Source organism: Salvelinus namaycush, chromosome 1 (genome assembly GCF_016432855.1).
Source record: "Salvelinus namaycush isolate Seneca chromosome 1, SaNama_1.0, whole genome shotgun sequence".
Lineage (NCBI taxonomy): Eukaryota > Metazoa > Chordata > Actinopteri > Salmoniformes > Salmonidae > Salvelinus > Salvelinus namaycush.
The window spans coordinates 40616647-40642454 of record NC_052307.1 but is presented as its reverse complement, the minus strand read 5'-3'; the positions used below and the strand labels follow the sequence as shown (position 1 = coordinate 40642454).

The 25808-nt window shown below is 44.7% G+C and overlaps 1 protein-coding gene across 2 annotated transcripts in view; it reads left to right on the top strand.

Moving 5' to 3' along the window:
* The window catches only part of taok3a (TAO kinase 3a), a 99575-nt gene extending 81052 nt beyond the window's left edge, over positions 1-18523 (top strand). For both annotated transcript variants that reach the window (XM_038988461.1, XM_038988468.1), the window contains exons 12-21: positions 1682-1849; positions 2911-3105; positions 4279-4410; positions 8450-8686; positions 9095-9223; positions 12734-12937; positions 13934-14173; positions 14581-14793; positions 15285-15467; positions 17000-18523. In XM_038988461.1, coding sequence (XP_038844389.1) covers positions 1682-1849; positions 2911-3105; positions 4279-4410; positions 8450-8686; positions 9095-9223; positions 12734-12937; positions 13934-14173; positions 14581-14793; positions 15285-15467; positions 17000-17161 — 1863 coding nt within the window. In that variant the 3' untranslated portion in view covers positions 17162-18523. The remainder of the gene's footprint in view (positions 1-1681; positions 1850-2910; positions 3106-4278; positions 4411-8449; positions 8687-9094; positions 9224-12733; positions 12938-13933; positions 14174-14580; positions 14794-15284; positions 15468-16999) is intronic.
* Positions 18524-25808: the final 7285 nt, after the last annotated feature.

Genomic DNA, 25808 nt, shown 5'->3' with positions numbered 1-25808 from the left:
AGTTTTATGTTCTTGATTGGTTGTCACACTCTCTCACTGGCCTGTTGGTCTTACCTGGCTGTCCAAGAAGGGGTTAGTGGGCTAGAGGGGATGAGATGGGGGGGGCTTGTCTGTAGCTCTGGGTAGAAGTAACCCTTGTCCCTTAGGTGCAGATCTAGGATAAACTTTCCCTCTCCCAAATCCTAACCATAATTATTAGTGGGGAAAAGGCTAAACTGACCTTAAATCAGTGCCTAGTAGGCAACTTGCTCCTAATCTGAGTCGGAGCAGGGGGCATCCAGATCACCGCCCCTCAAGCCCCTGATTAATACAAACACACACACACTCATTGCCCTCTGCCCCTCTTTGAGCTCTTTAGGAGAAATCAGGTCACTAATCTCTTTCCCTTCAGGTTCCACTTCCTCAATATAGAGTCAAACTTCGCTTCCCATACTCCTTTACTCCTACCAAAACTACACTACTACACTGTTCCCATGATCTTTGGCGAATCGCATGGTTGGGTGCATGCATCAACAAAAAAAAATGGGGGAGGAAAATGTTGTAATGGGGGTGAAGGGAAAGGAAGACAAGAATCCGAACCGTCGGTCCGACTCTGTTCATGGTCCCCAGGATAGTTTTTAAATTTTTTCGGGAAGGGATTACTCTGAAGATTAGTCCTCTCTCTCTCTCTCTCTCTCTCTCTCTCTCTCTCTCTCTCTCTCTCTCTCTCTCTCTCTCTCTCTCTCTCTCTCTCTCTCTCTCTCTCTCTCTGTCTCTGTGTCTCTCTCTCTCTCTCTCTCTCTCTCTCTCTCTCTCTCTCTCTGTGTGTGTCTCTCTCTCTCTCTCTCTGTGTGTGTCTCTCTGTCTCCCAACCCCCTGGTACATGGCAGCTCTGGTTTTCTCACTCACTCTTTCGCTCCCTCTGTCCGTTTGTTTGAAAACGGGAAAATGTTTCCTCTCTATTTCCAGACTATGATGTCATCCTTCTGAATCAGAGAGTCCATTACATTACTCCAGCCAGCCAGCATCTGTCAGATAGAAGGAAGGTGTGTAGGGAGAGACATACATGGCCGTTTCAGCCCCCAAGTGGTTGCATGCATTGCATTTCCACTAAGCAGGCATTTAGCAACAAAAAAAATGTGTGTGTATGTGAGCGCGTGTGCGCGCGCTACCGGTCAGTCCCATATGAACACTATCGGATGGAGTATTTTATATATACACATTTTTTTATTTTATTTTTCTGGTAAACCAGCACAAGAAACTCTATCTAGGTTGAATAACCCACAGGCGCCCTCTAGTGACCAATGGGAAAAGAGCGAGAGAGAGAAATAATTCTCTGAAATAATAATCACATGGAGTATTGATATATTATTGATATAGAAAATATGTTTATAATACCATGTATTTATAGGGCTGTGTTATATCAGATTAAACATTTAAAAGAGGTCTTCCCTCATTTTGTGGACCTGTTTCTACACTTACACTGACTACCCTGTCAACACCCTTAGACATTTTTTGGTACATATCTCACATATTTACATACTTTATAATCAGGCAGACAGTCAAACAGACAGACACTGTGTATAACTTCTGACCTCTTTTGCTCCTGTCCCCCTGCAGCATGACTGTGTATCAGAATCACCTCCCGCGGGTCCTCATGAATCCTAACCTGTAAGCCCTCTGCCCTCTCTCCTCTACCCAGCATGACTTCGTCCGTCGGGAGCGTCCCCCACGGGTCCTCACGGAGCTCATCCAGAGGACCAAGGATGCGGTGCGGGAGCTCGACAACCTGCAGTACCGCAAGATGAAGAAGATCCTCTACCAGGAGAAACACAACGGACCCATGGGGGAGAGCCAGGAGGAGGAGGAGGTGGGTTTAACACCACTTAAACAAACCATGTTCACCAAAGATAAAATGGGTAGTATGTATTTGAATGTGTGAGGATAGATTTTGATTCTTGAGTCAAGAAAGGCTTAAACCTCAACTGAACTCCTATTCCTGTTTGGCACAAAAAGGATAACTGTCACAGAGGAGGATTAGGTGTCTCAGAGGTCAGCAAAGGTTGACATGGAGAAGATACCTATTCTTCTGTTTACAGGTCTTGAACCAGGCCCAAGGGTAACGTAGCACTCACACATTCAAAGTCATGTCAAATTGACCATTAAGTGGTCTAAGGCACTGCATCGCAGTGCTAGCTGTGCCACCAGAGACTCTGGGTTCGAGCCCAGGCTCTGTCGCAGCCGGCCGCGACCGGGAGGTCCAAGGGGCGACGCACAATTGGCCTAGTGTCGTCCGGGTTAGGGATGGTTTGGCCGGTAGGGATATCTTTGTCTCATCGCGCACTAGCGACTCGTGTGGCGGGCCGGGCGCAGTGCGCGCTGACCAGGTTGCTAGGTGTACGGTGTTTCCTCCGACACATTGGTGCGGCTGGCTTCCGGGTTGGATGCGTGCTGTGTTAAGAAGCAGTGCGGCTTGGTTGGGTTGTGTTTCCGAGTACGCATGGCTCTCGACCTTCGTCTCTCCCGAGCTCGTACGGGAGTTGTAGCGATGAGACAAGACAGTAACTACTAACAATTGGATACCACGAAATTGGGGAGAAAAAGGGGATTACATTTATTTTATTTATTTATTCATTTTTTTGACCATTTAACACCCATTTGTCTCAAACGAGGCCATTTCACGCAGACAGACAGACAGACAGACAGACAGACAGACAGACAGACAGACAGACAGACAGACAGACAGACAGACAGACAGACAGACAGACAGACAGAAAGTAGCTATGTCCTACAGTCATGTCTGGCCTAACCGGGACATTATGCTTGAGTGTGTCACACAAATAGGAGCGTGTGGCACAAAAGTGTTTGTGTGTTTCCCACAATTCCCTTACTGAATACTGATCCCCATCTCCTGCTTCTGTCTCCCTCCAGGAATCTGAGCAGGCCAGCTGTAAGATGAACAGCCTGGGCAGTAATCACTCCATCCCCAGCACCTCGGTCAGTACAGGTAGCCAGAGCAGCAGCATCAACAGCATGCAGGAGGTCCTAGACGAGAGCTGCTCCGACATGACCATGATGCACCATGACTACGACAGCACCCTCGAGTCCTCCGCACACACCAAGAAGGTAACACTGGCAGAGGGAGAGAAACACACACACAAGCTAGCATACACACAAGTGTGTACACAGGAAGAAGGTAAGACTCATCTATCACTATCAGTGAACCGCCAGGTTGTCACCCACTCCAAACCTACTCACGTCCTCAAGGATAGCACAAACAAACAGGAACACGCATGCCAATAAGGTACTGCTCATCTAGGACCCTCAGCCAGCAGCCACCTACACCAAACTTCAACCCACGTCCTCAAGATTGACAGCTCTCAGGGGTGCATCAACACACAAACATAAAGACTCACACTAACGAGTGAGCTTCCACACTATTCACTCCCACCCACGTCCAAAGAAACACACAAACACACACAACCAACCTCTGAGGTAATCATATGATCATACTGTTCACAAACAAACCTAACGCTGTTAAACACTGACACCATGGAAACCAGACACATTTTTCTCCCGCTCCAAAATCCTGCTTTGCTTGATTCCTATAAATATGCTCTTGATAGACACACACACACATGGAGATACACAGAGCCAGAGTTCATCAGTGCTGTGAATCACAGCCTCAGAACAAAGATGCCCTCTCTTCTCCTCTCCGCTGGCGTCTCCATGTAGGCTGAGGTTGACACACTGCTGAATGCCTGACATTCACTCTGAATACTCTTTGTCTCGGGCATCGTAGCACAACACACACACACACACACACACGCTTCAAACAGCAGCAGATTATGAGATGCCTGTCATTCCTCATCTTTAGCCACGTCTTGTTCCTTGTCTTTGTCCATTAATCTGCCTGCAATGACAGACTGTTATTAAAAATGTCACTTGGTGGCTAGGTTGACGATGTGTCACAAGACAACCGTGGGTGTAGCAGAACATGAGGAGGTGACAGACTACTGTCTGTCTATAGATTATAGTTCCTTTTCTTATGTAACTGGTCATGAACAATGTACTGTAGTGAAGTGCAGTATTGGCATTATGGCAAAAAATATTACAAAAGCTCCAGGTTTATACTCTAACCATCACACTTTGTGTTGAGTTTAATCCAAAACCTGTTTACTACCATCCAAAATTTCCCCTGGATTTTTCCATTCTCTCATCTGATTCTGTACACAGTGAAAGTTATACCATTGTAGTAACAGGCCATGAAACTCAAATGTGTATCTTCTCTTTCGTCAGGACCACGGGTATAACTGGGATGATGGTGTGAAACGTGACCACAGGCCAGAGCTGAGACCAGCCTCTTCAGACAAGAGCCAGGCACACAACTACCGCCACAACAACTTTTCTACCATCAAATCAGCATCGCTGGTAAGGGTCAACACACCTTTGTCTCTCTAGCTTCATCTGTCTCTGTCTCTGTGTCCACTATCCACCATCAAATCAGCATTGCGTGTAAAGGCTAACATCATAGTTTGCTCTCCCTGGGTGATATCAAGTCTCCCCCATTCTCTGTCCATCTTACCCTCTCTTCTTTTCCCTTTGTCTGTCTCTATTTCCCTTTGAGTGTCTTGCACGCTATCCTTCTCTCTCTAGCTTCCTCTTTCTCTCCCCTTCCTCATTCTTCTCATTCTCTTCCTATTGTTTTCTCTCCTCTCTGTACTTTCCTTCCTGTCCTCCCCTCCCGCTCTTTATTATTGCTCTCGCCCCTCCCTCCCTCTCACTAGACCCCTTTGTCTTCTCCCGGTCCTTCACTATCCTTCCGTTCGCCTTCACCTCCTCTTCCCCTCCCTCCCTCTCTTCTATTCCTGTACTTTTCCCCTCACTAATATCAGTCTCATACCCCCTCTATGGTTGGGGGGGGGGGCAGGCAGTATGGAGTAATATTACCATCCTTGCCTTTCTCTCTCTCTTGCCCTCTCCATGTCTGTTGTCATGGTTACAGGGCTCCAGTAAGCAGCTATCTAGAGTGGTAATGGTGTCTAAGGTCTGTCTACCACTGGTTTTAATTGTGCGATTTGTTTCCTTCCGATTTCCTGGTTTCTGGACTAGCTATAGCACTGGGGGAACTGGGAGGAAACAGAGTTTCTGTGTGTCTATGTCCTTAACATGCCATGTGTTACATATCTTTACTGACTGGTAGTGGAGTGTTTTCCACCGTTAGTGCTGTCTTTTTATCATTTGTCAATACTGACCCTTTCTTTGTTGTTGACTGTGTTCATCAGTTAATCCGAGTGAATTGGTTGTTTTAGTTATTCTCCAAAAGAGGCAGGTTATAGTTGCATTCAGACAGCGTGTAGTCTGTTGCTGCTGCGACGACTCGATGACATCATCTCTTTCTGGCTGGCGCGAGGCGAGCACACGTCCCCAGATGGACCTGCACTGCTCGCTCAGACTGGAAAGAGCAGGTGGAGGGAGGAAGGGAGACAGGGAGAGGGGGGAGGGAGGATAAGCGATATAATGACAAAGAAAAAGGGAGGGAGAAGAGATGAGCGGATGGGATGAACAGAAAAGAGGAGAGAGAAACAGTCACAGACGGACAAGAGAGACAGATGGAGAGCGAAGGAGAAAGAAAGAAAGCGAGAAAGAGCGGGAGAGAGGAGAGACAGACACAGACAGACAAGTGGACAAGAGAGCGAGTCAAGTAGGCAGAGAGGAATGAGACTGAAGGCAAGAGAAAAAGCGGGAGAGGAGAGTGTGGTGTGCTCTGTCTGGTCTCACTGAATGAAGTGTTAGATAGCGGTTAAGAGGAGAGCGCAATGGGGGGATGAGAGGGAAAGAGAAGAGAGGGATAGTGAGCCCCATCTGGAGGAGAGAGGGATGAATGGGGTTATTACAGGTCAGCCAGACTGGGAGACTCAGGAGACCAAGAGATGTTAATATAAGATAACATGTATTAACACTTTTTATACCCATCTGAGATCTGTATATGTTTCGGTTTAGGCCACATATACAGTACTTTAGTTTGTTTATTTACATAGAATATCTATGGCTCTATTCTATAGACAATGCTAATAGTTTCAATCCAACCATGCTTTGCTAAATGTTGTACATGTCAGTTACGGTTGGGTATTGCACCAGTCATACACTAACAAGAGTTTAGATATGGGCAAAGGAAGGGGCTTGCCTTTTGTCGACGGATGAATCTCAAAGGTTTTGGTTCTAAGTAACAGTCCCTGTTTAGGATGTCAGTCTATCTAGTGGTCTTCTATAGGGACAGAGACCGAGGGGGATCTAGAGAGAGGGGGAGTGAGAGAAAAAGAGAGGGGGGGAGAGGTTCTCTCTATGGGGACAGACTGAGAGGGCTGTAGAGAGAGGGACAGAGAGAGAGGAGGAGCAAGGTCCTCTCTATGGGGACAGACAGAGATGTAGATGCCCCAAGCTTATCCACAGGAAGAGAGGACTACTGTCTGAGGGGGGCATTCTGAGGCCGCTGTCTCTTCTCTTCATCCTGATCACTTCACCATATGTCATTTAAGCTCTGTTTCCCCTATCCTCTCCTCAAACACTCTTTGGCCTTATACATTTTTACAAAATTCTGAAAACCTGTTTTTGCTCTGTCATTATGGGGTATTGTGTGTAGATTGATGAGAAGAGGGCTGTAACGTAGCAAAGTGGGAAAAGTATAGGTCTAAACATTTTCCCACTGTACAACATCCTGTTTCTTTTGAAAGAGAACTATTTCCATTGTGACATTTTGAAATGGCTGAACATGCCAATTAGATAGAATACTACATCATTGTATAAGTCGAAGTATAACACATGTTAACACAGAATAAACACAAAATAAATACAACTTTACACACATTAAGACTCCCTTGATCAACCAGGTCATTGACTTAGTGGCTGACCTGACAAAAGGTCAACTAAACAAATAAACCAACCAAAAGGTCCTTCCACCATTGTGTCCCAATCCAATGTCTTAATAACCTTTGACCTGGAAGTGTTCCCTCTGGAGCGTGATTCCCTCCTTTGAGCCAGGCTGTGTGAATGGCGGTCACATGACGTGACTTGGCCCTTGGTGGCAGAAACCAAGTGACTAGGATTGGCTCTGCATTACAGTAGGGGTATTGATTCAGATAGATTAGGAGGGGATCTCCCTCTTTCTCACCCTCTCTCTCCCTCTCATTCTGCCTCTCCTTTTCTCAGCCCCCCCTCTCTGTCTTCGTTTCTGACACCACTTCTCCTCACCCTCTCTCTCTCTCTCCCTCCTCTCCCTCTCTCAATGAGGCTTTCATGTGACCCACCTGCTGAACGAGCGCCGCTCGGCCCCCAAAGAGCCCCCTCTGTTCTGCCTTCCCATGGAGCCCGCTCCCTCCCCTCATTCACAGTTCACACGCCTGCCCCTGTGTTGCTGCCCCTGTGTAGCTGCCCCTGTGTAGCCCACAGCCGCCGTGTTTGTCCAACGTTGTTTGTCTAAACTTAAACCAACCAGCGCGGTTCTTGCCGATTTGTTGCTGGGCTGGGTAAAGCTGAGCTGAGGGGTTCGGGTGTAGGAAATGCCACACAGGGTTTCTGGATGCTCGCACGGTTGTTGAACATGAACGTCGCCATGATGCTTGGCCTTAAGAAGATGAGTTATGAGAAGATGAACGACTACTATGGGGACCTGGATAGTCCCTTTTGTCAGGTTTGGTTTGTTTGTCCTCTTAACTCTTTATATTGTTGCGATTTTGATTTACTTGGCTTAAGCCCTTGGCACCTATGAGGAACATAGGCCATTGACAAATGTCTTCCATCTCACTTGGTTTGGGGCAAGTTTTTACAGGTTGCACCTGTTAGATTGTTGTGAGGTTGGTGTTAATGCAGTGGTCGAGAGCGTTGGTGTTGGTTGGCTTTGTACTGTATAGGGGGATTGATCAGTCGGCAGGGCGGTGTTATAAGCTAAGCGGTCGGTGTGACTTCTTTAAAGCCTCTCAAACCTCTTTAACCAGCTCTGTCATATTGAGTGTTTACAATGTACATCTTTGACTCCCAGATTAAGGTGCATTTTTGTTGTGTTGTCCTGTTTCTTACAGTATTAACTCCATGCTCTCTAGCGTGGTGTTGCTTTGATGTTTCCCAATGTTGATCCAGGCTTTGGTAATGCATCCAATGTTGTTAGCAGTTAGATGTCACTTCATTCATGGTTCACATTACATCTTAGTCCACTCTTATGGTAAATCTAAGCTGAGTAACCAGTTAGAATGAAATCAAATCTGCATGAACAGGGAACTGCTAAACCTCGAAGACCAATGTTGAGGTTCTCCTAGCGTAGCATGTTATACCTGCTAGGGCTCTGTTCCAGTGTCTCCACTAGTGGTTGCCTGCATACCATCTGTTTCCTGTATACCACTCCTGGCTGTACACCTTCACTTTTGACCTCTGATCTCTGCCCTCATTGGCCTCACTGAATATATCCTTTCACCAGGTGACCAAGCAGATCCATGAGCATGAGCAAGAGAATGAGCTGCGGGAGCAGATGTCGGGGTATAAACGTATGAGACGGCAGCACCAGAAGCAGCTGATAGCTCTGGAAAACAAGCTGAAGGCTGAGATGGACGAACACAGACTGAAGCTGCAGAAGGAGGTGGAGACCCAGGCCAACAATGCCTACATAGAGCTGGAGAAACTGGCTAAGAGACACACTGTCCACTGTGACAAAGAGGTAGGTTTGGGGGGGGGGGGGGGGGGAGTCCAGGGAGGGGGTGGTTGGGGGTCCTGACCTAGAGCAACTGGCCTGTCCGAGAGAAGTGCCATGCCGTCCTCACCTTCTTACTTTGGGGAGAGGGCAACTCACTCATGTTATGGGTTGGGCATTGCTGCCACCCAATGTCGAGAAGACGTTAAAAAGCAAACTAGGTCATCTGTAACTCTGCAGACTAGGCTAACATCCATGATCCAGCATGCCCTCCTTGTCATACAAGAACACCTGGAGGAATGTAAGCCAGAAGGCTAGCTAGCGAAACATTAGGCATGTGTTTTCTCGCTCTGCTCCTCTCTTCCGTATGAGGCCCCTTCACAGCTAACTAACATCTCTGCCTATCTCTCCCCCTCCCATCTTATCTCCCCTCAGATGAAGACGACGTCAGCAGACGAGAAGAAGTTCCAGCAGCAGATAGTGGCCCAGCAGAAGAAGGAACTCACCACCTTCCTAGATAATCAGAAGAAGCAGTACAAGCTCTGCAAGGAGAAGATTAAAGAGGTCCGCAACGCTATGTTTGTTTATGTCCTCTAGCCAGCCCCTGTTTCCTGCCTCTAGCTGTGTGTCTGTTTGTGTCCGCTAGCTAGTACTGTACCCCCTCTTCCCCTGTCTCTTGTATAGTATGACTGATCTCAGCACCCTGAATCACAAGAGACTATAGAATGATACATTTGGTACGCTGTGTATTGTGCTGGGTGGAATCAGCCCTCCTCCGAATACACACATACACACACAAACCTGCAAATACACAAACATACACAGGTACAGTATTTCCGTCATGCCTTTTACTGAGAAGGAGCTGAGTTCGGGCCTCCCGAGTGGCCCAGCGGTCTAAGGCACTGCATCACAGTGCTAGAGGTGTCACTAGAGATCCGGGTTCGATCCCGGGCTGTGTTACAGCCGGCCGCGACCGGGAAACTCATGAGGCAGCGGGTTAGGGGAGGGTTTGGTCGGCCGGGATGTCCTTGTCCCATCGCGCTCTAGCGACTCCTGTGGTGGGCCTGGCGCAGTGCGCGCTGACACGGTCGCCAGTTGGGAAGTGTTTTCTCCGACACATTGGTGCGGCTGGCTTCCAGGTTTTTTATTTATTTATATTTTATTTCACCTTTATTTAACCAGGTAGGCCAGTTGAGAACAAGTTCTCATGTACAACTGCGACCTGGCCAAGATAAAGCAAAGCAGTGTGACAAAAAACAACACAGAGTTACACATAGGATAAACAAAAGTACAGTCAATAACACAATAGAAAAATCTATATTAAGTGTGTGCAAATGGAGTAAGGAGGTAAGGCAATAGATAGGCCATAGTAGAGAAGTTATTGCAATTTAGCAAATGAACACTGAAGTGATAGATGTGCAAGTAGAAATACTCGTGTGCAAAAGAGCAAAAAGTAAATAAAAACAATATGGGGATGAGGTAGGTAGTTTGGTAGGCTATTTACAGATGGGCTATGTACAGCTGCAGCGATCAGTAAGCTGCTCAGATAGCTGATGCTTAAAGCTAAGCGAGCAGTGTGTCAAGAAGCAGAGTGGCTTGGCAGGGTCGTGTTTCGGGGGACACATAGCTCTCGACCTTCGCCTCTGCCGAGTCTGTACGGGAGTTGCAGCGATGGGACAAGACTGTAACTACTAATTGGATATCACGAAATTGGGGAGGAAAAAGCCGGTAAAAAGAAAAGGACCTTAGTCACCCCTCCTACTCACTACGCGCGCACACACACAAGTTGTGTTTTTGTTTCTAAGAACCTTGACACACTATTTCTCAAAACTGGAGCCATTGTTGTGGACTGTTAGATACATCATGTTTCACTTAGTGACCGGAACTAGGCCATAGCATATATCCCAACAAACTGTAGGTAGAGATGAATCATTCCACACAGAGAGATCAGGGATCTAATACACTTAACAAAGTGTTTTAGCTTGAGAGTGTATTAAGACATGGATTCCCTATATAGTGCACTACTTTTCACCAGAGTCCAAAAGTTGTGCACTAAAAATGTAATAGGGTACAATTTGGGACACAACCATGGATTTATCATAACATCCATGAAACCGAATGGGGACAGACACTAACTGTAGCAGTGGAGGATACTGAGGGGAGGATGGCTCATAGTAATGGCTGGAATGGGATCAATGGAATGGTATCAACCATTGGAAACCACATGTTTGACCCCATTCCATTGACTCCATTCATCCTACCCGCAGCAACCTCCACTGAACTGGAGGGATAGTTCACCCAAAAACTGAATTTCTGTGATGCAGCCTGAGTCAGAATTTGGTGACAGAGGGACTTCTGGCTTATCAGACAGCTACTGATAATTTATTTTACTCTGTTTTCTATTTTACTCTGTTTTCTACACTACTATACATTTAGATAGTTCACCCCAAAATCTAAAATATGTCTGTATTTACACCTCAAAAGTGTTTGAGGGAGTGGGTCTATAATTCCCACTATCTATCGCTATATTTTTGCCTGAAATAAATCCTTAGATAATGAGATGATCTGCTGCACACCTGACCATTAGTCCAAATAAAGGTGTAGGAACAAAGTACAGTGCTGTGAAAAAGTATTTGCCCCCTTTCTGATTTACTCTATTTTTGCATAGTTTTGAATGTTATCAGATCTTCAACCAAAACCAAATATTAAATAAAGAGAACTTGAGTTTACAAATAGCAAAACATAATTATACTCTCACATCGGTATGGAGGAATTTTGGCCCACTGCATTAAATCAGAGACATTTGTGGGTTTTCAAGCATGAACTGCTAATTTCAAGTCCTGCCACATCTCAATTGGGATTAGGTTTGGACTTTAACTAGGTAGTTCCAAAACTGTTGCTTTTTAGCCATTTTGATGTAGACTTGATTGTGTTTTGGATCATTGTCTTGCTATGAGCAGAAAGGATACAGAGCAGAAAGGATGATACAGAGCAGAAATGATGGTTCCTTCTATTAAGGCAAGTCGTCCAGGTCCTGAGGCAGCAAAGCATCCCCAAACTATCACACTACCACTACCATGCTTTTAGCCATTTTGATGCAGACTTGAGTGTGTGTTTTGGATCATTGGTCCCATTATAACTGGCGAAAACCAAACACTACATTCCACAATAAAAACCTCATACCAACGGTCAAGCATGGTGGTGGTAGTGTGACGGTTTGGGGATGCTTTGCTGCCTCAGGACCTGGATGACTTGCCTTAATAGAAGGAACCATGAATTCTGCTCTCTGTCAGATAATTATTTAAATTTTTTCCTTTTTTATTTAACTAGGCAAGTCATGTCAATAACAAATTCTTGTTTACAATGACGGCTTACCCCAGCCAAACCCAGACAACGCTGGGCCAATTGTGCGCCGCCCTATGGGACTCCCAATCAAGGCCAGATGTGATGCAGCCTGGCTTCGAACCAGGTACTGCAATGATGCCTCTTGCACTGAGATGCAGTGTCTTAGACTACAGGAGAATGTCAGGCCATCCGTCTGTGAGCAGAAGCTGAAGCGCAGCTGGGTCATGCAGCAAGACAATGATCCAAAACACACAATCAAGTCTACATGAAAATGGCTAAAAAGCAACAAATTTGAAGTTTTTGAAAGGTCTAGTCAAAGTCCAGACCTAATCCCAATCGAGATGATGTGGCAGGACTTGAAACGAGCAGTTCATTCTTGAAAACCCACAGCAGTTCTGCATGGAAGAGTGGGCGAAAATTCCTCCACAGCGACATGAGAGACTGATCAACAACTACAGGAAGAGTTTGGTTGGAGTCATTGCAGCTAAAGGTGGCACAATCATTTATTGATTGTAAGGGGCAATTACTTTTTCACACAGGGGCATTGGGTGTTATTAATAAATGAAATAAGTATGGCATTGTTATTTGTTCACTCAGGTTCCCTTTATCTAATAATACGTTTTGGTTGAAGATCTGATAACATTCAGTATCAAAAAATATGAAAAAGTAGAGAAAATTGTGTATATATATTTATTAACCTTAATCTGTCTTCAATCTCCATCCCTTCAGGAGATGAACGAGGACCACCACACCCCTAAGAAGGAGAAGCAGGAGCGTTTGTCGAAGCACAAGGAGAACTTGCAGCACAGCCAGGCTGAAGAGGAGGCCCTTCTCCTGGGCCAACAGAGAGTCTTCTACGACAGGAACTGCAGAGGCTTCAAACGCAAAGTCATGATCAAGAGGCACGAGTTTGAACAGGAGCAGATACGAGAGGTACATTGTATAGATGTACAGATAGATATTTCAAACGAGAGGCAAGGAGGAGTGGATGACGTGTGGAGAATCAGTGGGATGTGTGTTGTTTGGATGTACACACATTTTAGTTCAAGTTCAGTCTGTAGTGATGTGCAGTGAACACTATGCAATCCAATAGGGATATGAATATCACATGTCCAACTCCAACTGATTATCTATAACATTCACATGGTCAATGTTGTAACATGAAAAGCAATGTTCTCGCCAAATCGTAGACTTCTTTGACCAATACCAGTATTCCAATTGTTTTGTGAAAAACACAGAGAAGGGGTTTTGCATCTCGTGGAAAGCAGATTAGAAAGTATAAGCAAGGCAACAATGCAGTAATCTCCTAATCTGCTCTGTAAATCAGGAGGGGGGGGGGAGTAGGAAAGTATTAGGAGGTCTGAGACCTTATATGGACGTCCACCCGAAACCTAGGGGCACATTGGATGATACCCTAAAGCTAGCCTGGTCCAAGATCTGCTTGTACTGTCTTGTCCACTCAGCACAAACAGCCCTGGGACCAAGCTACCAAAACCCAGCCAGCCCTGAAACTGCTCCTCTCATAGACTTGAAGGATAGAAATAATGGAGATTTTTAGGAGTATTTGGAGATAGTGTCTGTGTGTTATTGCCTATAGTATGGTGGCACTGTTGTGCTTGAGATGTTATTTACCTAGTGACATTGCCATAGTAGAACAATAGGAACCTTGAAAAAGCAGAAAACAAATGCACAAAGAATTGAAGTGTAGTCTTGTGTCTGCAATGTCCATAAGGGCAACACCACGTGACACTGATGCTCCAGACCAAATGTCCTTTCCCATACAAAAGCAAAGTTTGTGTCATGGATGACCATGATAATTCCCATCTCTTCCTCCCTCTCCTCCCCTTCCCACTCTCTCTCTCTCCATTTATCCCTCCCTATCTCTCCATATCTCTCGCTCCCTCCCCCTCTCTCTCCCACTCTGATCAGGAGCTGAACAAGAAGAAGACCCAGAAGGAGATGGAGCATGCCATGCTGATCAGACACGATGAATCGACCCAGGAGCTGGAGCATCGTCAGCTGAAGACCCTTCAGAAGCTCCGCATGGACCTGATCCGCCTTCAGCACCAGACAGAACTGGAGAACCAGATAGAGTACAACAACCGCCGCGAGAGAGAGCTCCACCGCAAACACGTCCTGGAGCTACGGCAGCAGCCCAAGAACCTCAAGGTGCGGGTGAGGCCAGGAAAAGATGGCGAATGCAACCCTGGGAATGTGATGGCTACATTGGTAGCTACATTAGGTGTTCTCCAGGAACAGGCTTTGATCTAACCAGGTAGCAGATTATATAGAGCAAGACATAGTGAAATAGCATTAACCTCAAGGTGAGGGTTAGGGGTGTGCAGCTAGTGCACGCAGTCCTGGAAAAGGGGAAATCCTAAGTGTTGGTTACAAAAGACTTAAATGTAACAAGGCATTGCATTCATCAGAAGATGAACCATATTAGGACAGGCAAAGAACATACAGTAGAAACTGAATGTAATGGGTCAACAGGATCCCTAAAATCCATCTGTGTGTGTGCTTGTGTTTAACACTCTCCTCATTCACCTACCTGTTCCAATCTCCATCTCCACCAGGCCATGGAGCTGCAGATTAAGAAGCAGTTCCAGGACACGTGTAAGGTCCAGACCAAGCAGTACAAGGCCCTGAGACACCACCAGATGGAGGTTACACCCAAGAGCGAGCACAAGACGGTGCTCAAGGCCCTTAAGGAGGAGCAGACCAGGAAACTGGCCATCCTGGCTGAGCAGTACGAACAGAGCATCAACGAGATGATGGCATCGCAGGCGGTGAGTCGGCACAAAATGGAGAACGGGTGTTTTGATGACCGAGTTGGGATTACTAACTAAATTTGTTTTGTAACTAATAAGATAATATTTGATCATTTCCTTTGACAATCTCAAAGAACTAATTCATATAAATGTCAAAGATCTTATTAACTAATATCTGACATTTAAGAATAGTTCCATATGGGAATCAAATAATCTTAGGCCCCAAGGCATAGGAGATTTAGGTCATTGTAGGAGTTTGTAACCCTCTTTGCTTCTCTTATTTCCATCACTCGTCCGGTCTCTTCTTCTATTTCCTTTTCTCCTCGCTTCTTCCTCTCTTTTCTCTTCTCTTCACTGCCCCTCTCCCTTCATCTCTTTCACCACTCTTATTCTATTCCCTCTACCACCCTCTTTCCTCCCCCTCCCCTCCCCCTGTGTTTCCTTTTCTCCCACTCTCTCTTTATTCCCCCTTTCTCTGTTGGGGTCTTCTCTTTATTTCTCCCCGTCAGCTGCGTCTGGACGAGGCCCAGGAAGCCGAGTGCCAGGCTCTGAGGCAGCAGCTGCAGCAGGAGATGGAGCTGCTGAATGCCTACCAGAGTAAGATCAAGATGCAGACCGAGGCCCAGCACGACAGAGAGCAGCAGAAGCTGGAGCAGAAGGTTTCGCTGCGCAGAGCCCACCTCGAACAAAAGGTAGAGGTGTTGAGTGGGGAGTGACAGACTGATATGGAGAGAGAGACAGACCGATACGGACGGACACACGCACACACAGAGCCCACCTAGAACAAAAGGTTGAGGGGTAGGGAGGAGCAAAAACAGACACAGATACGCAGACAGATGCACAGAGCGCAGACAGACACATATATACACACACATACTCACACTCATGCAGGCAGTGCCTTTGTGGAGCACAATGTGCTGGAAGCAGAATCAACACGCACCCACAGAGACCGACTTCACTTTCATTTGACACACATTTCACTCTCTACTAATTTGTAATGGAGGCCCCAAAAAATGTGTCATGCACTCAGTTTTGGTTGCAAAATCCCATCATGTTAGTGTTGTATTATTCTTACAACATGCTCTATTTTTTAATCCTACCCAGTGTTTTAAAAATGAATAATTGATTTATGATATTAGATTATGTAATATGGTCCTCCATAACAATAATACATTACTTACTATTGTATTAATTGAGTCATTGAGTCATGTACTCCTTTCTGTGTTCTACAATCTGGTGTCACAACACCTTCTCTTTCACCTCTTCTCCCCACTCAATACTTCTGTACACCGCTGTTGACAATTTACATCTGAACAGTGGATGCTGATGGCCTGGCATTGCATACATTCAAATCACTATAGGCCACTTTATCAGTCAGAATATATATTTTTCAAATTCTTGAATAATATGTTTTTCCAAGGCAATGATGTCATTGCTATATCACTCCTTGATAACAAAGGAACATGCAGCCCTGATCCAGTTCCTGTTTCCCAGGCAGTAGCCTACAGTAGTATCATTACAGTATTATGCAACCAGTGGTGGTGTGGCGCCATCTGGTGACTATCTGTTGCCCTGCAGGCTTTCTGGATCAGGTGACGTCATTGTTAACCCTGCATCAGGGTTGTATTCATCAGGACACGCAACTGAAGATGTTTTAAAGTGTTCTGCAACAGAAAACAAAAATGTGCATTTCTTATTGGACCATGTCAGGTGGTCCCTCCCTGTTTCAGTTTGTCTTTTTCCATTTGGTTCCTAATGAACACACTCCAGACTTATAGCTTCCAGAGAAGTGCTGACTGCTGATTTCGATCCACTGTCTAGATAGCGTGTCTCAGGGGCCGGATGTAATCTGTATCTAGAGGCTTTATGGAATGGAATAAATCTGTACCAAACACTGAAAATTAAAGATTAACAGCTAATATTTATTGATTTAAGATGCAGACAATGGCTGTAATAGATTGATTGGCAGTAAATTATGTCTGGCTCTACTCATGGCTAGTGCAGGCGTATTTCTGTTTGTAGTTAGTTGACGGAGTGGTTACAGAATTATGCTGAATTTCAAATCCACGCTGACCCAAAAATCAAAGCTAAGCCAAAACCTGAAAAAGCCTGCACACACACACTACAGTGGCCCATGCAGGTTGAACTCTGCAATACTCATACCTTACTGGTTCCAAATGCTCTTGCTTCCACTAGTTTAATTAACTAAGTTGTGCTTTTGTAGATTGAAGAGGAGCTGGCTTCCCTTCAGAAGGAGCGTACAGAGAGGATCAAGCACCTGCTGGATCGCCAGGAGAGAGAGATCGACACGTTCGACATGGAGAGCCTCCGACTGGGCTTTGGTAATCTGGGGGCCCTGGACCCCCCCAAGGATGACTACAGATGACTAGGCCAGCCCTGGTGACCTCGTCTTCGTCGTCTGGTGTGACGACCCTCCTGTTCCTCCTCAGCCTCGTGACCTGATATGACCTGGTCTGGTTTTGGTTGGACCCGGGCAGTTAGGGTCTTTAGCTACTGATGCCCACACACACACAGCTACACATAAATGTGTGTACAAACACACACACCAGCCACATACAAACCAGCCCAGTGCCTGCGCTGGTCTATAGCCAACGGGCCCCCCTCTCTCGTGGTGTCTGTCACAAGATGACAAAAAATGCTGGATAACTTCCTAGGTTGTCTTTGTTTTAAAGAATAACAATACAATGTCACGGTGTTCCTGTTTCTTGTGCAATGATGACACTTTTAGTGTAACTAAAAGTGGAAACCAGAGGGAGAGAATAAGAGACAATAGAAGTGAATAATATTGTGTTGCTCAATGATCATGCATTAGAGGTTAATAATTTGTTCAAGCTGTGCTAAAGCCGAAAAACTAAAAACAAACTGGTCCTCCTTCTGCAGCCTTATTGTCTTCTTGGCCCTGCTTCCAGTTCCTTCAACTCTTTTTGCTTTTTATATTCATCAGGAAATTTTTATGGAAAATTTAAAGCAATTTGATACGTTGAGAACATGTTTAAAGTCATAGTCTACGTAATGGTACAGTAAATAAATGTGACTCCTCCTTTTGGAGAGAATTTGATTATTGACTTGACATGAGACACTGAAGAGGGAGACTTGCAATGCACCCTGATACCACTGTATCATACTGATTCTCTGCACTGGCAGGTAATGTGAATACCACATGGTTGAGTCATGACACACTATTGCCTATGTAGTGCAGTACTTTTGGGTCTCTGGTTAGTGCACTATATAGTATATAAAATAATGCACTATGTAGGGAATAGGGTGTCATTCCAGACACAGACACATGTGAATCCCTACTCCCAGGTAGCACAAAGGGCTTTGTCGGGGCTTGGGGAGGGACATGTATTTTGTGTATAGAAGGATTTTTTGGAGAGCTTTTACTTATTTTCGTATTGTACTATTTTAACTGTTACTCAAATCGATTTAAAATAATAATAATTACATTTTTCTCCTTCCTCTTCGTTCAGTATTTGAAAGTCGAATCAATCGGGCAATTGGTTTCTTGCTCTGAAATTTCCAACTGAAATTAATCCTTATTTTTGCTGTAACCTCCACACTCTACAAGCTGTGTATTTTCTTATCAACCAGATCAGTAAAATAAATGCTTTATTATTGCATGCACTTTAATTTTGTTTTTCAGGATTAAGAGAGAGCATGAGTCTGTCATCCAAGCTTTTAATTATATTTGTAAATAAAGTGCTCATCACACAAAGTTTTGACTTCATTGGGATGTTTATTTTATTTCCTTATCCGCACATGGTAAAGAGACTCCTCACACTGCAATCTATGCTCCCATGTGGTTTATTACTATGGGTATTTAATAGATGATCATTTATTAGATCAGACTTGGTTACAGTAAAGTACATGTTTAATAGATAAACAGCACCTCAATGCTCAAAGTGCAAGTAAATTTGTATTTTTTTCACATATACTGTCAGCTGACATTGATTGTTCTTTACAGATACAGGTCAACTTGGCCACATTCAAGGTCCACTACTGAATGCATTTTCTATTTTTGGAATTGTGCCATGGCTTGTGCAGGCTCAGGTTTAATTTTCAGGGGCACTTCGGGCACGTTCTCATATGAATTATCTCCAGCACCATTGCCAGTGTCTACAAAAAGGAGAACTGATTCTATAGGGAGTAACTAATTAAAACTGTAAACACACTAGTAAATGAGAATGCTTACAAAGAATTGAACACAACTCTAGATTATGAGTTGTTTTATTGTGACTGATCATGGGGATAGTGAGATTCATTGTCAATGGGTCATAATGAGAAAATATAGGTCATTGCTCACAGTACACAATGGTAAAGTAAGCGAGTGGCACAAACAAAAAAAGGCTTAATTGTTGGGGTTTCTGTAGTTTAGCTACATAATGTGAATCCCACGATACTCACAAGTCAATTTATAATGCAGCCAATTTCAGGATACTCATGTATCTCACAAGTCTGTTTATTTTCCAGACAGTTGTTCATAGAGTTTAGGGACATAGTCATCCTATTCTGGATGATAGCAGGTCCCAGCTACGGGAGTTCCCAGTCCGTATGTCTGTCGAAAGACTTGGATATTGATCTTTCCAGGGTTGTCTCCAGAGAGTTTGGTGAGGACCGGCTCGGTGCAGGAGAGGCAGCCTGACTGCTCATAGACCAGACACACATACCTGTGTAGACATGGAGGACAGATGGACAGGACCAGAGATGTGACATGGTCAGTGATGGATAGAGGGTGTTGGTATACTCTAAAAGGATGATGGAAGGAGTAAGTTACCCCCATACCATTTCAAAGCAGTTATTTTCCTGAAAGAGGAAATGCAAGGACTGATTCCGGGGGGCTGCACACAGGATTTGGTTGCACAAAAACAACGCAAGGTGGCAGACAGAGGCCTGACTTTTTCTTCAGTGGGGTTTATCTGAGGTTGGCATTGAATGTTATGGTGCATTACCGCCACCTACTGTACTGGAGTGTGGGCCAGAGAGGGAGGAACTAAATCCTACCTGCCAGCCCTGTTTCTCTTAAAAAATAGAACATATTTGGGACTGTATCTAATGATGTTCTACTCAGTATGCTCTTTAAACTCAATTTCTGTATCCCCTTCTGCCTTATACTGGATCTCATTCTCTCTTTCCCTCTCATATCCACACTGTATCAGTACATGCTCCACTTTCTCTGTTTCCTGCCAGTAATCATACATTCTTGTTGGATGCTTTCCTATCATATTTAATGTTGTATTCAACCGGCTGTGTCCCACACTTAGTCTTGTAAAGATGGCCTCCTCTCTTCTGTCTCTTCCTGCCGTCCTCCCCTAACCAACATTCCTCGGAATAGATGCCTGCCCTGGCTTAGTGTCTCTGTTCCACTTCTGCTGCCATCTCTGCATCACCACTGTCCATATCAGTCCTTTTGGCTCTGCCTTGCTCATTGAGACGTCAACATCCATCTCCCCACTACTAAGACAGAGGCCGGACTGTCATATGGATTGCCTTTGAGCCAATCACATTACGTTTAGCTCTACAGTTAGAACCTTTGGCCAGTCACAAGTGCTATCAATCTCGCTATCAATCTCTCTCACTTCACTGCACTTCAACAGCGCACTGCTTGACCCAAATTTGCCATTCTAGAATTTTAGATTTATGTTCCCACTCTTGCTTGAGTTGCTACATTTTGCTGATAGGCTAGGGATAATGGCACTTTGTTCTTATAACGCATGTTTTTTTATTACCAGATTGTATTATTATTTTTGAGAAAAAAATCCCAGAGAGGGAGAGAGGTCCTATTTCCAACAATTATTGGTCATTGTCAGGAGGCCTATAATTATTCTTAGTAGTAGTTGTCTATCAGCCAGTCAATTAACTTGAGTAACCCCACCTCATTGATCAGTGCGGTGTGTACCGGTGTCCCCCCTCTGAGGCAGTTTGCATAATTGGCCATGTGCATGTAATTGTGATGGACGCTGTAGGAGAGAGGAATAACGCAGTGGGAGAGATAAAAAGTGAGTAAAAAACACCCTAAATATGTTTAGAACTACAAATTAACTTTATTCTGTCGATTCTTGTTTTTTTTTATTGTCACAATTCCAACCCTCCTCCTTTATCCGGGCTAGTGATCCAAAAGGGAGACACTGGCGGAGTTACTTAATTTTTTTTTATTTTATTTTTTTAGTTAACTTAATTTGGTTTGGTTTTTAACCTTATGGTCCACTTAGGGGCCGACAACAAGTCACAGTAAAACATGAACATTTTTAACCATAACATTTTTTTTTTGTATACAATCTAAAAGGACCAAAAAGAGACAATAGAAAAAACTGTCAATGGCAATGTGAGAAAATTATGGTAACTAGTCTGGCCCTAATTCAGGTTTAAAAAAAAAAGTAATGTAAACCAGGGCGGGATTAGCCAGCGGCGGCTTCCCGCATGCGCGATTCATTTGCAGTCTTGCCAAGGAGGAGTGAACATCTCCTGCTCTGACTGCAGCGCGAGCACTGGGCCGCCTGTGAGTGCTTTGGGACAGGGGTGCGGTGGGGTTTGGTGGGGCCCCCGGCAGCACCCGCTGCTCGTTGAGAAGAGTAAGAACGATACGTGCTTTCACGTCAGTCTCCAAAAGTCTCTGATAACACTAGAAAAAGTCGCTAGATTTGTCGCTAGTCGCTTTTTTGAAAATGTGTCGCTAGAGGGGTCTGAATACTCGCTAAATATAGGGAGAAAGTTGCTAATTTGGCAACACTGCACTGAGGTATAGGTGTCGCCTAGCTAGCTAGCACCCTCCTTGTACAGTGAGGTTTTTCAGTGGTTAGCATCCAATGTTGGTGCATTAGCGCCACCTATTGTGCTGGAGTGTGGGCCAGAGACAGCGTTATCAACCTCAATGGCAGTGGGCACAGGTGAAGGACACTGTGTAGGGTACCGGTGCCTTAGCTAGCTACTCCCCTTGCCGTAACCTTAACAGAACTGCGGGAAAGCAGTGCTGGGTGGGGGGGGGGGTGCATTACTGCCAGCTACTGTGCTGGAGTATGAGCCAGAGACAGCATTAGCAGCCTCAATGGCAGTGGGCTCGATATGTAGCAAGTGACACGAAGTGGGGGTGGCATGTAGTTTTTATCAGACATTGGCAGTAGAATGGCCTTACTGAATAGCTCCATGAATTTCAACGTGGCACTGTCACTTTTCCAACAAGTCAGTTGATCACATTTCTGCGGTGCTAGAGCTGCCCCGGTCAACTGTAAGTGCTGTTATTGTAAAGTGGAAACGTCTAGGAGCAACAACGGCTCAGTCTCGAATTGGTAGGCCTCACAACCTCACAGAATGGGACTGGTGAAGCGCATAAAAATAATTTGTCCTCGGTTGCAACACTCACTACCACGTTCCAAACTGCCTCTGGAAGCAACGTCAGCACAAAAACTGTTTGTCAGGAGCTTCAAGAAATGAAGAGCAGCCGCATATAAGCCTAAGATCACCATGCGCAATGCCAAGCGTCGGTTGGAGTGGTGTAAAGCTTGCCGCCATTGGACTCTGGAGCAGCGGAAACACGTTCTCTGGAGTGATGAATCATGCATCTGGCAGTCCGACCGATGAATCTGGGTTTGTGGATGCCTGGATAACGCTACCTGCCCGAATACAGAGTGCCAACTGCAAAGCAGTAGCGGGGCATGGGTAAAATCACTGGGGAAGTCAACCCCACCCCCCCAAAAAAGCCATATTACAACCTATGTGTTGTGTAATTGTGATGTTTGTTCTATAAATCCTGTTAATTCATGCCTTGTGACTGATTTCTAGGTCAAAACAGGTTTTTAGAAATTTTTTAATGAACATTTACATAAGTATTCAGACCCTGTACTTGTACTTTGTTGAAAAACCTTTGGCAGCGATTACAACCTTGAGTCTTCTTGGGTATGATGCTACAAGCTTGGCACACCTGTATATTGGGAATTTCTCACATTGTTCTCTGCAGATCCTCTCAAGTTCTGTGAGGTTGGATGGGGATCATCGCTGCACATCTATTTTCAGGTCTCTCCAGAGATGTTTGATCGGGTTCAAGTCCAGGCTCTGGCTCGGCCACTCAAGGACATTCAGAGACGTGTCCTGAAGCCAATCCTGCGTGTTCTTGACTGTGTGCTTAGGGTTGTTGTCCTGTTGGAAGGTGAACCTTCGCCCCCAGTCTGAAGTCCTGATTGCTCTGGAGCAGGTTTTCATCAAGGATTTCTCTGTCCTTTGCTCCGTTCATCTTTCCCTCAATCCTGACTAGTCTCCCAGTCCCTGCCAGTGAAAAATCCCCACAGCATGACGCTGCCTCCACCATGCTTCACCGTAGGGATGGTGCCAGGTTTCCTCCAGAAGTGACGCTTGGCATTCAGGTCAAAGAGTTCAATCTTGATTTTATCAGACCAGAGAATCTTGTATCTCATGGTGTGAGTCCTTTATGTGCCTTTTGGCAAACTCTAAGCGGGCTGTCATATGTGTTTTACTGAGGTCTGGCATCCGTCTGGCCACTCTACCATAAAGGCCTGATTGGTGGGGTACGGCAGAGATGGTTGCCCTTCTGGAAGGTTCTCCCATCTACACAGAGGAACTCTGGAGCTCTGTCAGAGTGACCACCGGGTTCTTGGTCACATCCCTGACCAAGGCCCTTCTCCCCCGATTGCTCAGTTTGGCCGGGCGGCCAGCTCTAGGAAGAATCTTTGTGGTTCCAAACTTTTTCCATTTAAGAATGATGGAGGCCACTGTGTTCTTGGGGACCTTCAATGATGCAGAAATGTTTTGGTACCCTTACCCAGATCTGTACCCCGACACAGTCCTGTCTCGGAGCTCTACGGACAATTCCTTTGACCTCATGGCTTTGTTTTTACTCTGACATAAACTGTCAACTGTGGGACCTTATATAGACAGGTGTGTGCCTTTTCAAATCATGTCCAATCAATTTAATTTACCACAGGTGGACTCCAATCAAGTTGTAGAAACATCTCAAGGATGATCAATGGAAACAGGATGCACCTGAGCTCAATTTCGTAAGTAAGGTATTTCTGTTTAAAAAAAAAATTGAATTAGAAAAAATGTCAAAACCTTTTCACTTTGTCATTATGGAGTATTGTGTGTAGATTTTTTTGTTTGTTGCCATTTTAGGATACGGCTATAATGTAACAATATGAAAAAAGTCAAGGGGTCTGGACACTTTTCCGAATGCACTGTGTATATATACAGTTGAAGTCGGAAGTTTACATACACTTAGGTTGGAGTCATTAAAACTCGTTTTTCAACCGCTCCACAAATTTCTTGTTAACAAACTATAGTTTTGGCAAGTCGGTTAGGACTTGTGCATGACACAAGTAACTTTTCCAACAATTGTTTACAGACAGATTATTTAACTTATAATTCACTGTATCACAATTCCAGTGGATCAGATTTTACATACACTAAGTTGACTGTGCCTTTAAACAGCTTGGAAAATTCCAGAAAATGATGTCATGGCTTTAGAAGCTTCTGATAGGCTAATTGACATAATTTGAGTCAATTGGAGGTGTACCTTGTGGATGTATTTCAAGGTCTACCTTCAAACTCAGTGCCTCTTTGCTTGACATGGGAAAATCAAAAGAAATCAGCCAAGACCTCAGAAAAAAAATTGTAGACCTCCACAAGTCTGGTTCATCCTTGGGAGCAATTTCCAAACACCTCTAGGTACCACGTTCATCTGTACAAACAATAGTAAGCAAGTATAAACACCATGGGACCACGCAGCCATCATACCGCTCAGGAAGGAGACGCGTTCTGTTTCCTAGAGATGAACGTACTTTGGTGTGAAAAGTGCAAATCAATCCCAGAACAACAGCAAAGGACATTGTGAATATTCTGGAGGAAACAGGTACAAAAGTATCTATATCCACAGTAAAACAAGTCCTATATCGACATAACCTGAAAGGCCGCTCAGGAAGGAAGAAGCCACTGCTCCAAAACTGCCATAAAAAAGCCAGACTACGGTTTACAACTGCACATGGGGACAAAGATCATACTTTTTGGAGAAATGTCCTCTGGTCTGATGAAACAAAAATAGAACTGTAAGCCATAATGACCATCGTTGGCATGCCACGGGGGTGGCAGCATCATGTTGTGGGGGTGCTTTGCTGTAGGAGGGACTGGTGCACTTCACAAAATAGATGGCATCATTAGCAAGGAAAATTATGTGGATATATTGAAGCAACATCTCAAGACATCAGTCAGGAAGTTAAAGCTTGGTCGCAAATGGGTCTTCCAAATGGACAATGACACCAAGCATACTTCCAAAGTTGTGGCAAAATGGCTGAAGGACAACAAAGTCAAAAAAAGCCATGACCTCAATCCCATAGAGAATTTGTGGGCAGAACTGAAAAAGCATGTGCGAGCAAGGAGGCCTACAAACCTAACTCCGTTACACCAGCTCTGTCAGGAGGAATGGGCCAAAATTCACCCAACTTATTGTGGGAAGCTTGTGGAAGGCTCCAAACAATTTAAAGGCAATGCTACCAAATACTAATCGAATGTATGTTAACTTCTGACCCACTGGGAATGCGGTGAAAGAAATAAAAGCTGAAATAAATAATTCTCTCTACTATTATTCTGACATTTCACATTCTTAAAATATAGTGGTGATCCTAACTGACCTAAGACAGGGAATTTTTAATTGGATTAAATGTCAGGAATTGTGAAAAACTGAGTTTAAATGTATTTGGCTAAGGTGTATGTAAACTTCCGACTTCAACTGTATATATATTTATATTTGTTTAGCTAAACAGGTGGAGTTAAAAACAATAATGGGTCGCCACTGCATGACATACAGCATGGTCAAGCAAGTTAATGTTTCCGACATTTTCGGACCACTAAACAGCTATTGATTTAGTTTCCGCAAGTCACAAAGAAAACAGTATCTGCCTCTACTATTCCAGCACCATTTCAACATCATCTAATCAAATAGTATTTGTCATATGCGCCGAATACAACAGGTGTAGACCTTACACTGAAATGCTTACTTACAAGCCCTTAAC